Below are 12,908 nucleotides of genomic sequence, written 5' to 3' on the forward strand. Positions count from 1 at the left end.
ATAAGATATAATGGTTGTTACCTTAACTGCTGCATTAATATAGAATAATAATCATCATTTTCATTGTCTGAATTTGGATCCCAACTCGATCTTTCAATCATTTGTGAATGAAAAAAAGACTGAAACCTGGAATTTCAAATCAGTCTGGATGTGGATTTAATAAAACTCGGACCCAACCGCATGCCCACAAAGCCGAAACCTCACCACCCCACTCCTTGCCCTGGGCTAATACTAATAGGCGTAGCCATCATCAACCCAACTCCTTGCTCTCTTTCCCTACTGGAACCCTGTGGGGAGAAGATGGGCTTTGCGGCCATTGGCTCTTCTTCTTCTTCTCTTCGCGCTCTCTCCCTCTCAAATCCTTCGGTATCCCCCTCTCTTTCTCTTGTCTCTTTTCCTCCCTTTTTTATTGCACGCTTAATTTCTCTGTGTCCTTTCAGCAGCGTTTAAAGGGTGCTGGAGAGGTGCAGAACCACCAACCAGCGAAGCTGACCCTTCCCTGCTCTCATAAATGGCGGATGGTTATAGCCTACGACGGCACCAAGTTCTCAGGTCCGTCTCCCAACCCACACCTTCGAATTTCCCTCAAATTTACTGGAAACTTGTTGTGTTTATCGAAATTTTGGATAGAACGGCGCGTTTTCCGTATGCATTCCTTAAAAAAGAAATTTTGCTGGCAACTGCAAAATATTTTGCATCTTTTTCCATTGGAAAGACCAAAATTTTGGTTATGATGGAGTCGTAATTTATGGTTCTTCAGCATTTACTGAAAATCTTTGGCTTTTTTGAATCTTGTTGTCACACTTCATGACATACAATGGCACACTTTCTATTTGAAACTCCTAAAACTGAAATTTTTGTTAGGAATCCAGTGTTTATGTGATACTTCATGACATTGAATTGTTGCCACTCTTCCTTCGGCCTTAGATGATGATTGTGGGCTTTCTGAATCTTAGTCTCCTTTGTCATGACATAAAATGCCATGCTTGCTTTTTGCAACTCTTAAAAATGAAGCTTTGCAAAGAATTTGTATGCTTGGCACATTGTCTTCCTTAGATTTTTTTCTTTTCTTTATGGGATTAGTTTGGTTATGATGGAGTTCGTAATTTGTTCTTCAGCATTTACTGAAAATCTTTGGCTTTTTTGCATCTTGTTGTTATACGTCATGACATTGAATCGCATACTTTCTATTTGTTACTCCTAAAACTGAAATCTTTGTTAGGAATCCAGTGTTATGTCATACTTCATGACATGAAATTGTTTCCACTCGTCCTTCCGCCGTAGATGATGATAGTGGGCTTTCTGAATCTTGGTCTTCTCTGTCATGACATAACATGCCATGCTTTCTTTTTGCAATTCTTAAGTTGAAGCTTTGCAAAGAATTTGTATGCTTGGCGCATTTTCTTCCTTAGATTTCTTTTCTTTTCTTTATGAGATTCCTTTTTTCTTTTGGAATTTGGCCTTTTCAAATATTAAGCGGTGAGATACTGGTTGTAACATGGATATAGAACAAAAAAGACATTGTACAAGGAGGGAAAGGAAAGGAGGATGGAAAATATGATCTTTAAAGGATTTGACAAATAAAAGGGCAGGGCTTGGCCTTCCTGTAGGTGCAAGTGATATGCATATAGAGCATGTCCCATCAACCACTATTTATTTCTTTTGTTCAGGAAGTTGTTGAATTGGACAGTAAGTGAAAGAGTGGATGCAACTTATTCCTGAATTTGGTTTCGAAGTCAAGTGATTTCCATAATTTATTTTGTGGATGTGCTATTTTTTGTGATGTTATATTTTGGAAGGCAATTTGGATAGCCCATTAGATCGGGTACAGTCTAGCATATTTCCTGGGTGACTAGTGGGTTTTATAAATAATGCTGGGCATAATTATCAAATTTGCTGCCAAGATCTTTCTTGAGAGGTATGAGTACACTATGCTTGATGGAATCACCAAAAAATAAGTTGTATGATTAAAGTGCTTCATGGATGAAATGGTTCTCTATTGAGTGCTTCTTTGTGATAGATCTATTTCATGTTTGTTATGTATTTGGAAATATGTCTTCAATGACTTTGAATATTTTCTTATGGTTTTTGATTCAACCTATGCTTATGTGGCATGTAGTATACATTTTCTTGCTTAAGTGACTCTCTTCACTTTCTAGAATTATTGAACAGTCCTTGCTTCTAGAGATTCAATCTTATGTTGCTATATTTCTCATTCTCTTGAATTGTCACTTATACATTATCTGTTTCTTGTCCGTGGTCAAGGCATTTAGTTCCTAAAGTTTGGGAACAATGCATCATATCCAAAGATCACTATAAGCTACAATCTGTTTTCCTTTTAACCATCACTTATGCCTACTTGCCTTGTACTTGTTCTGTGCTCAGGGTGCATCATTTGCTGGAATAAGGATCAAAACTGTCCCTTCCAAGATTTAACTCCTGTGTGTTATAACTTTCTTTTGAATGGTGACTCATGCTGACTTGCTTTTTGCTCATTGATTTCTTAGGATGCATCTTTCTTTGAATTAGGAAAAAATCCATTACTTTTCAGAGGTTAAATTCTATAACTGTTCAGTGCTTAAGGCATATGTTGTATTACAATCATGGAACTATCTGTCACTCCAGAGATTAAATCCTAGAATCCATACCTCACTTTGAACCAGTATTCATGCTTTTCTTGGTTTTTGCTTCTTTAAGGCATACCTTTGTTAGAATTAGGGAATGACATCTGCTTCTGGAAGTGAGCTAAATCTCATTTGCCTTTAACCATCACCCATGCCTACTTGCTTTTTTGCTTTTTCAGCGCTTAAGATACACTTTTTCTTGAAACAGTCATTGACTGGTTCAACTTTGGAGTTGCTTCTCAGGCTGGCAGTATCAGCAGTTTCCTCCAACCATACAGTATCTTATTGAGAATGCATTAATACGCATCACAAAGCTAGACCGTAAGGAACTTCGGTTGGTTGGTGCAAGCAGGACAGATACTGGTGTTCATGCCTGGGGTCAGGTTTGATTACCTCAATTACATTAGTGGTGCCTAAATTTTATGAAAATGTGTAACATTCATTGATGTTTGTTGTAGTGCATAATAAGGCAGGATGATTGTATTAATGTGGAAGGAATTGTGAGGCATCTCTAGCCCATTTAATCAGACTCCATTATTTTTAATCCAACTTTGTTGAAAAGTAAACCACATGCCAAATATCAATCTACTGCTGTTCTTTAGTCTGCTGAAACTTTTTACTGTCTGTGTTATATCATTTAAAACAATCAGTCCAAAGATATGTAACTTCGGTTTTATTTCAGGTTGCACACTTTGTCACACCTTTCACCTATGATAGTTTGCAAAGTCTTCATGCTGCAATGAACGGGCTTCTTCCCCCTGAAATCCGAGTGAGGGAAATTAGTCCTGCACTTCCCGAATTTCATGCCCGTTTCTCCACAAAGAGCAAGACTTATCACTACAAGATATATAATAATCCAATTATGGATCCTTTTCTGTCTCTTTATGCCTACCATAGTGCTCATAAACTCAATCCTGCCGCCATGAGGGAGGCTGCTGCATATTTTGTTGGAAAGCATGACTTTTCATCTTTTGCAAATGCATCACACAATGACCGCCTTCCGGATCATGTGAAAGAAATATTTCGTTTTGACATTAATGAAATGGTATTTCATGTGCCTGTCGAAGAAACTTATTGATACCATTTATTGTTTGTATCTGCAGCCATGTTGCCCATCATTGTTTATGTGTTGTTTTAAAATAAATTTTGTTTTAACATGAACATGATTTGGTGGCTGTTCAGGGTGCTGTTTTGCAACTTGAGGTTGAAGGCACTGGTTTCTTATACAGACAAGTGAGAAACATGGTAAGTCCATTCACTTACAAATTTTTTTGGAACATCTTAGTTTGTCAGCTGTCCTTTTTCAGTTTCAGAAAAGATGGAAGATGTACTTGGTAGAACTTTTTTGAGAACTTTGTTCTTATGTGCTTGATATCTTTCTTGCTTTCATGCAAATTTAATACTACTACCTCATTGAAGTTCTAAGGTTCTCGCAATACCTGCTTTTGGTTGTAAAATGAAGGTACAATGTATTCAATGTATCAACAGAAAGGGAAATTGCAAATCTTTTGGTGATGTAAGGGATGCACAAAGAAGGGAAAAAATGGGCATTCTTCTGAAAATTGAAGGTAACAGAAGACGGATATTTGAAAAGGAATTCCAAGTGGTCTTTTAGTGGCTGGAGCTTCATTTGAAATAAATAGAGAGATTCACGGAAGGGGTAACAGAAATACCATTAGTATCTCAAGGATCAAATAGATACAATAGGGAGATGGTAAGTAAGAAAGGGGTTGGAGCTTTGTTGGTTTAGACATGAACCTTCTATTGATACAAAATCTGGTTAGACCTACACTTGATAGTCTACACCTAGATGCTTACACCCAAGATTTTTTCAAGGGCATAAAGGAAAAGGATTTTGAGGAGGTGAGGAACATTTTCAACCTAAGGCAGTGTGAGATGCATGTCCTTGATGGTTTCATGTTCCGTTCTTTTGAATTTGTTTGTCAAAGGATGATCCGTTGCAAGCTTTTATTTGATTTTTTTTTTAGTTGGGTGATTGCAGAAACAATGTCACTTTGATGCTCTCTAAGTAATAATTAGGTTTTGAAGGAGATTTTTGACTTTTAGGTATGTAGTGTTGCATTGACACAAATGCAAGAATAGGATTTTGACACATGTCCTAGCATCCAAGTAAACAAAAGGAAAAATGTGGATACATGGATTATAGAAAGAAATAGTTTTGAATAGAAATATATGTGAACATTCTATAAGAGAAAATATATGATATTTTGATATACATGTTTCTTATTCAAATTTTCCAATAAGGTTTAGAAAATTAGAAAAAAGATATTCTGCTAAGGTTTTTCAGTACCTACATTCTTGACCAATCTATAGAAAGGAGAAAACCTACTTTTAACATGATCGTGGCACGTCAAACTCATTGTTTGGAAGAGTCCAGCTTGCTATCAATTACAGTTTTGTTGAAAAAATTAATAAAGGTAATACTTTATATTGAACAAAAAAGCTGAAACCAAAAATTTGACAAGTATCCAAGTGTCAGACTCATATCTGACTTGTGTACGTGTCTGACATGGATTCTAGGCATTTAATACAAGTGTCTGGGTAATAGAAACAGCAGTTACTTTCCTTGAGCTATCAGAGATAAGTTGGTCTGTCCAACAATCAATTTTAAAAATACAGTTCGCTGGTGACTTACTTCGGGTTTTGTCTTCTGCATTGCATGTGGTTGAGACAAAAAAGGTTCAAGAACCACTTGATGTACTATTTTTAGTTAGTAAATCTCTAAAAGGTCCTGATTAAATAAAAAAAGAAAGAGAACTTTGAGAGCTGGTGATGGTAGCTCTATTGTTCAAGAGAACATAGGCAACCACATATGGGTGCTCCATGTTATTTTAACCGGCACTCACCTCGAATATATAAATATGGTAGTTGGAATGCATGTAGAAATGCTTTAGAACCAAGGTCTGAAAACTTAGTTTTGGTTTCAGTCTCTGTCAGGCTTGAGGGGTTTCTGTTGTGGTAGTTTCCATGGTTTTGGAAGTTTCATTTCAATTTCCAAGTTTTTGAGTTGTCCCAAAAAATCAAGAAAATATTCTAATATTTAAAAAAAGAAAAAAAAAACTAAAAGTTATTAGATAACATTTATAGTATTTCTTGTTGTGTAGATTTTTTTATTTGTGTAGTCTTGACAATCTCTAGGTTGAAGTTACTATTGAATATGAGTGAAATTATATTGCCATTTTTTTGCTGTGAACATATTGTATAGATATATATAATTTTCTTCTTGAACTTCAAACATCTGATGAGTTCATTTTATTTATCAATTTGAAAGCCTCTTAGTACCATGTGCATTCAAATCTTTCTTAGTTTCCCACAAGAACTTATAAATACATTAAATTCTTATACGTTTGAAGTTACATGGCTATTTGATTATCTCTATGTAGTTAAAGAATGTTATTTATATTATATAGAAAAGATGTTATGTCTTTGAAATATCTTGTACTTGGTTGTCGAAATTAGTCTTTGCAATATGCTACAACAACGGCCTTTATCAGACATCTCGGTCTGTCAGCTTTATATTTATTATCTATCTTGTCTTTTAGCTTAGGAAAAAGAAAAAAATCATTAAAAGTAATCCTATATAGCCTATGTACTTAAATAAATTAAAAAATGACCTCATTAGCATCGTAAACATCAAAATAATTCTTAAAAGAAGCGCTTTTAGTTAGTTTTAGTTTAGTTTTTGTGGTTTCGACATAAATTTGATGAAAACTGGTCAGTTTTGCCCTACACAAGCCAAAACTGAGTTTTGGCCTGAAAGTAACTGAAATCCAAAACTAGGAATCAGTTTTAGTTCAGGCTTGGCCAAAACTGATCAGTTTCAACCAAAACTTAAAACCATATTTAGCAATTAGAACAAAAGATGGCTTTTCCTTTTGTAGTTTAGGAAGCAAGTCACCTTTTCATTGAGCTGTAAAAGAGGAAATGCCCATGCAATGCTGAACAGGCATACACCTCTAGCACTGCAGCTGGAACCATTTGTCTTGTATCATAATGTAGTTATAACATTTTGCTTTGAAATGATATTTTGTTAATGCATGCTTATCTCTTCTGGAGAATGGTTGACTGCATGGAGTAGGAAGGGTGACATTTATATTCAACATAACTGTAATATTTTTTGACACTTCCAAACAATAAATTGAAGATTCACGGTTCATTGTTCATGATTTTATCTCTGATAGAAACCAGTTCTTGTGAAAATAAGGGAACAAAAATGACTATGGTCACACACATAATGCATATTCTTATTACTTTACATGGTCAACCTTATGAAAGTTATGCTCTTAACAATCAGAAAAATGGGGCTTTTTTGTGGGGGCAAGGGTGGGGGGTGTTTGACAGCAATTCTATCTCTTATTATTTGGTTTGTCATTGACATGCTTTATGCTTACATGGCAACCATTCTCCATTTCCAACTTGAAAGTAACATATTAAACATACGAACTTTGAGGAACGAAAGGCAATGGGCTTGCTCTTATCATCTCACTTTAGTGTAGAATCTCTCTCCTCATCTTTAAGCATACGTACATTAGGTATCCCTCGTCATCTTTAAGCATATATGTTGTCCTTGTGATGTAAAACATCATATTTTTCTTTCTTATTTGTTACTATAGCCTAATGTAATGTCTTTTTTTCAGTGCTTATTCTAAGATATTTGAGATTCTTCCTTGTGGCCTTTCTATTTCCCTAGGTAGCCATTCAGAAATCTCCTCATAATTATCTTTCTGCAGGTAGCTTTGCTACTTCAAATTGGAAGGGAAGCATTGCCTCCCAATGTTGTTCCAAAGATCCTAGCTGCTCAGGATCGTAGAGAGCTTGCAAAGTTTGCATTATCAGCTCCACCTCATGGATTATGTCTCATGTCTGTCAATTATGATCATGATATTCTAAAACCTCCTGAAGTTGGCCCAGATATCAGTTTTGGCAGGACTCATCAAGTGAGTAAATGTAAGCTTCCATTTTATTGACTGAACGAGCACTTTTTCAGAACATTATTCAGTATTTCACTACCAATGCCAAATTAAAATTGGTATGAATTGAATACATGTAAATAATATATAATATAAGAGTTAACAGAGTGAAAAGGGTGTCAAGGATCCAAAAGGAACTTATGCAAGGTATTTTCTAGATAAACAGTCTAGTAGCCTGCTCTTAATCTTTGACTGAGCTAAAATTTGTAGAACTACCTTTCTCTCCTTTATTCACGGATATTGTAAACTTGGTTACAAATTGTTAATGTTATGACACTTTCTCATTCTTAGTATTGGAAGTCATGTCATAAACACCCAAACAACTTCTGTTAAAAGGTACAGGTAACAAAGGCCGAAAAACACTTCTTTTGATAAACTATAGGATATAATTAACTGTGGAGTGGAGAAGAGTGTATAATTACAGCAAATTATTTTGTGGTGGTGGCTATAATCTGCATTACCTTGATGATGGAATATGTGAATCATCATTCCCCAAAACTCATGTTTCAATTCAGGTACATGAACTATTAAACTGATTGATTACTGAAAATAAAATCAAGAAGAAAAATGAATCTACAAATCTAGATGTGTAACATTCATGAATTATGTCACAAATTTATATCAAGTGCTGTCATATATATAAAACGATGAACCATGTGCAAAATGTATAATTATTCAAGTGGACCTGTGTCATGGCATTGAGTGTGATACAGAAACTATCTGCATATAGGGTATAAACATGTCTAGGTGTTCTACCCTGTAATCCAAACATGGTATTGATTCTAAAAACCTCTTCTAATCTTTAGAGGTAATACAGACCTGGAGGGTTTTTTTTGGGGTTGGGGTGGGGTGGGGTGGTGCGGCATGCATTCTACTGTCAGGCAATGGTTAAAAAATTATGGGTGGCCAGCCCAAAAAAGCTTCATCTTCATTCCAGTACAGACTTAGCATGTGGATCTTATCAATTGCGTCTACAGTTGCAATGAGGGGAGAGGAGAGCATGAAGCAACAGGGAAATGAAAGCAGGAAGTGATGATTGAGAAATAGCACTGACACAAATTATGTGAAAAATTTAGTAGAAGCATGTTAATATGTAAAATTAGCTGATATCTAAAGCACAAACATAAACTCAATGTGCTTGAATTATACTTAAAATTTACAAGAATAGGATATTGTCAAACTAGGAGTCCTATATTTTCCTAATATTACACTTATCTGGTAAAATAGCGTTGCCTTGAACATATTAATGGCCATGTTATACTAATATGTGCAATTCAGTGTGTGAAAGTCATAATATAAAAGCTGTGTGCAATCTGAAACAAATAATAATTAGGAAGGCTGTATATGATTCTTCTATAACATTGGAAAGAATGCTTTGCCAAACAATTTCCCTTTGGGCAGCCTGTGTAGGGGCTTTTCTTATGCATCAAGACTTGCATAGATCAGAGTCCATCTAAGTAAAGCATAATTGAATTATCAAAAGCTCTTGTAAAGACCCAGAACCTCACCTAAAAAGACTTGCCAAAAGATATTATTTGTATTTTTTTTGGCACTATGTAAGTACCTAAGATCTTTCCAGCGAATAACCATATGAGACTGAATATATGCCTGCACGGATTCTGTCATACTCTCCTAGTTTAAGCCCTCACATCTTTATCAAGCTAAGGATCCAAATTCATGCAAATCTATTCATAAATACCATGATCGGCTTGTGATCAATCCCAATAAACCTATGTTGCAGTGTCTCTTTAGTCTACATGGGTTAGGGTTATAGGCTGGGTCGGCTCTGATACTATTTGTAACAACTTAAGATCTCATCCAAAAAAAGGCTAGTGGGAAAGCATCTCTGTAGATATGTATTTAGTCTCGCATTGATTATATTCATTGGGAAGCTCTTGGATACTTATACAGGACCAAAAAATTTAAATAACACCTTCTAACTAATCTTTTTGGATGAGATTTTAGATTGTTACAAATGGTATCAGAGCTGATCTAGCTTATAGTCCATGTGGACTAAAGAGATATTGCAGTATGGGTTCAGTGGGACTGACCACAGGTCAATCGTGGTGTTTATGAATGGATTTGCATGAATTTGAACCCTTAGCAGGACAAAGATGCTAGGGCTTAAATGTGGAGAGTATATAAGGAATCATACGGGTGTGTATTGAGTCTCACATCGATTATTTGCTGGGAAGATCTTGGGTATTTATATAAGGCTAGGGAATCTAAAAAATATCTTCTAGCTGATTTTTTTGGATGAGGTTCTATGTTGTTACACTCTTAGTTTTGAGAAATTCACTTTGGCCTCATGCCTAGGAGTTTTCAAACATAAACTCTCGTCAAATACAAGATTTGAGTAGTGGTGTGGGCTTCAAATAGCTTGGCAGAGTTTGGAAATGACTCCTACTTGTCATGGAACCTGTAATAGGTGTCAAGGTAGTTTATGTTATCTAATGTTAAGATAGCTGATTCTTTAATTCCCATTTTAGATTTCTGAAAAAGTAGATGTATATATAAAGAGTGGTGAAAGGTAGAATTTAGTTTTGATTATTACATTTTGTGGAAGCTTTTGAAGTGTTAGTTTAAACCAACCAGCTCACGATTGGTGGTTTTGGAGTTTCACTTATTTTCCTTCATCTTCATCATCTTTTTAACTTATCTAAGGTTAAAGCATGAAGATCTTTGCCAAGGATTCAAGTCCCGGTATTGGTACCCATTTTAGTTTGGTCCTAGGTCAGCGTGGTATTGAGACACTCCCTTATCGTAATTGGGAAGGTTGGCATCCTGGCAAAGTACTGGGACGCCATTTGTTTTTTTTAATTTTTAATTTTTAATTTTTTAACTTTTATCTTTTATACGTTTTAAGGTCCCAAGTTGGGCTTTTGAGTTGATCATGGGGTTTAAATTCTTCCTCTCCTTTCTTCTCTCTGTTGATCCCCTTCCTCTCTTTCTCAATTTTGCTCTCTCCTGTGCCTAAACAAGAGTCATCAAAAGAGTCATCAAACGAGAGTCTTGGTGGGCTCTTTTTTTCCTTGTTTTATTTTCGAGTGGGTTCAAGCTATCCTAGCTAGTATAAGGCAACCTGGCTATTGCCCTACTCTATGTAAGGGATGTTGTAGCTCATGAGCAAACAAGTGTTCCGGAGGTTCCAAGAAATTATTGCATGCACTAGGTGCAAGTGAACCAGGGCAAATCCTGGAGCATATGCACGGTGGAGGGCGTGCAATCGGGAATTGGTGAAATACAAGGGCTAGCGTGGCATGTTATCCATCATGGGATTTGATGCGGTCCAATTGCACTTGGTGCATGCAATGCGGAGGCATTCCGAAGGCATCCCACCTAGCTTTCTCTCATCAGAATGGTGCAGCATTAGCAGGATGTGCTGGTACCTGCAGGATGTGAATTGTTGCTTTTTGTATTAATGTCATTTACCTTTTGCCTTTTGCCTAATAACCAAGGCCTTAACTTGTTACCATGTAATCTAGAAGTATATTATGTTATGTGCTAGATTTCTACCAGCATCTTACTCGAGGTTCCAATATGTTCTCTTGTTCCCTAGAAATTCCTAATAGAAGCTTGATTTTATTCAGATGCTATCTTGTGGTTCCTGAGTTTCCCATTTTTAGGGTAAAAATGTAATATTAAAGAACTGCTGATCTAGAGATCATCCTGATAAATTTTAGATATTATTCTTCATGAAACACTGACCCTAAAGTGCATTTTGTGGAGTTATTCATGTTCTGTTGGCTAGCTATGTTCATGGGAATCCACTTACTTCAGACCCAGACACCAAATAAATTAAATATAAAAAATACAGCCACTCTGTGTTAAAGAGAGAATAAGAGAATCAAAGAGTAGGAGCCTTCAACATCCAGATTAGACTTTGGATGCCAGTTGTTTCTTTTAACTTGTATTTTAAGACATTATATGAAAATCTGATCATAAAAAATGATCTTTAAAACCTCTGTAGACCTTCTCGCCCGGTATTTTAGTGTAGTCTACATTATTTAGATATGCTTAATTTCTTATCATATATTTGGAGAAGATCTGTATTGCTAGAGCAGCTGTTAGGGTAGTCCTACAACTTAAGTTGTATTCGCTGAAGCCCGAGATATTTGGAGTAGGTGGGTTTGGAGACATGCTTTTGCCTGCAAGTAAGAAAGGCTTCCCTAATCTTAGAAGTTGGTATCAAGGTGCTCCAATAACTTGAACTTCACAGTGGTGTCTTTGCCTGGAACCAGCCTGGGAAATTTTAATCTTGCAACGGTCCAGAGAAAAATGAAAAGGGAACAAAAAGGAAAGAGTTTGAAAGCGATAAGTCCACCAGCTTCAGTACTTTGTGAGAAAGCAACAGAAGATAACAGAGGTTCTCTAGGGTGGTGGGCCTGACCAAATTAAGAGGTCACTACTGATGCTGATGTTTACTCAAAAAACAAAAAAAAAAAAAAAACTACTGCTGCTGATGGATTAGGATTGCAGGTGATGGGGCTGAAAAGCATGCATTGGTGGAGCATGAGTCAGACTACAATGGCTTCCTTATTATAATGATAGCATTATTACAGGCTTGGTAACGTATAAAGTGCCATAATTTGGCTAATGTAAGTTCTGCAAGGGGTGATTAAAGTTGCAGCTAAAACAAAATCACTTGTGACAATGAAGGCTCCCAAGTGGACGGTTAATTTGGAAAATTCATGATGTTCCTGATTCTCCACATCGTACAAGTGAAACGTGATGCAAAGATTTTTCTTGGATTGTTGGTGGATCATAGAAGATAGAGAATAGTTGTGAATCATCCTTGTATTGGAAAAGCAGCTTAAGCTACCAGATGATGAGTATTTTGTTTCATTTGTTCATTGTTTTGTTTGTTTATTCTGTATAAGGGAATACCCACTTGGTCGAATTATCCAGGTCCAGGTGATAGGGAATAACACCTCTCAAATTTTGAACCCAAAACCTCTTTTTTTGGAAAAAGAGTGCACCTGCAGGGCTATTGATAAATTCACCAGACTAGATAAGCTTTCTTGTAACTATCCATTGTTCTTTGTTGAAGTAGTGTATTTGATGTTGTTCATACCTTCAAAACAATTCATCAGTGACGATCAAAATTAGGTTCAATACAATATATACCAAGTAAACCAACAAGGTCCAAACAGGGTTTTTGTACACATTGAGTTCATAAAAGTTATTCCCAAATCCGTTTCTCCCTTGAAGGATATAAAAATTTCATTTTTACAAGATCTGATGACTGAAATTGAAATATTCTGTGGTGTTTGCTTTGGACCCATACCCAGTC

At 36.0% G+C, this 12,908-nt stretch overlaps 1 protein-coding gene across 5 annotated transcripts; it reads left to right on the top strand.

The window, feature by feature from the left end:
* The first annotated feature begins 224 nt into the window (after window positions 1-224).
* Window positions 225-12,626, top strand: LOC105057897 (uncharacterized). Of its 5 annotated transcripts, XR_012136858.1 has the most exons (8): window positions 225-366; window positions 441-552; window positions 2,868-3,007; window positions 3,307-3,669; window positions 3,807-3,869; window positions 7,376-7,592; window positions 11,740-12,016; window positions 12,095-12,624. XR_012136858.1 is itself a non-coding variant. In XM_073248696.1 (7 exons), the coding sequence occupies exons 1-7, from the start codon at window positions 301-303 to the stop codon at window positions 11,823-11,825; spliced, it is 1,047 nt and encodes a 348-aa protein (XP_073104797.1). In that variant the 5' UTR covers window positions 225-300; the 3' UTR covers window positions 11,826-12,626. The 5 variants fall into 5 exon arrangements, 4 of the variants coding, with proteins under 4 accessions (XP_073104797.1, XP_073104798.1, XP_010938916.1 ...); XM_073248696.1 differs by having other exon boundaries at window positions 11,740-12,626; XM_073248697.1 differs by having other exon boundaries at window positions 444-552; window positions 11,740-12,622.
* Window positions 12,627-12,908: the final 282 nt, after the last annotated feature.

Source organism: Elaeis guineensis, chromosome 14, assembly GCF_000442705.2.
Source record: "Elaeis guineensis isolate ETL-2024a chromosome 14, EG11, whole genome shotgun sequence".
In the NCBI taxonomy this organism is placed as follows: Eukaryota; Viridiplantae; Streptophyta; class Magnoliopsida; order Arecales; family Arecaceae; genus Elaeis; species Elaeis guineensis.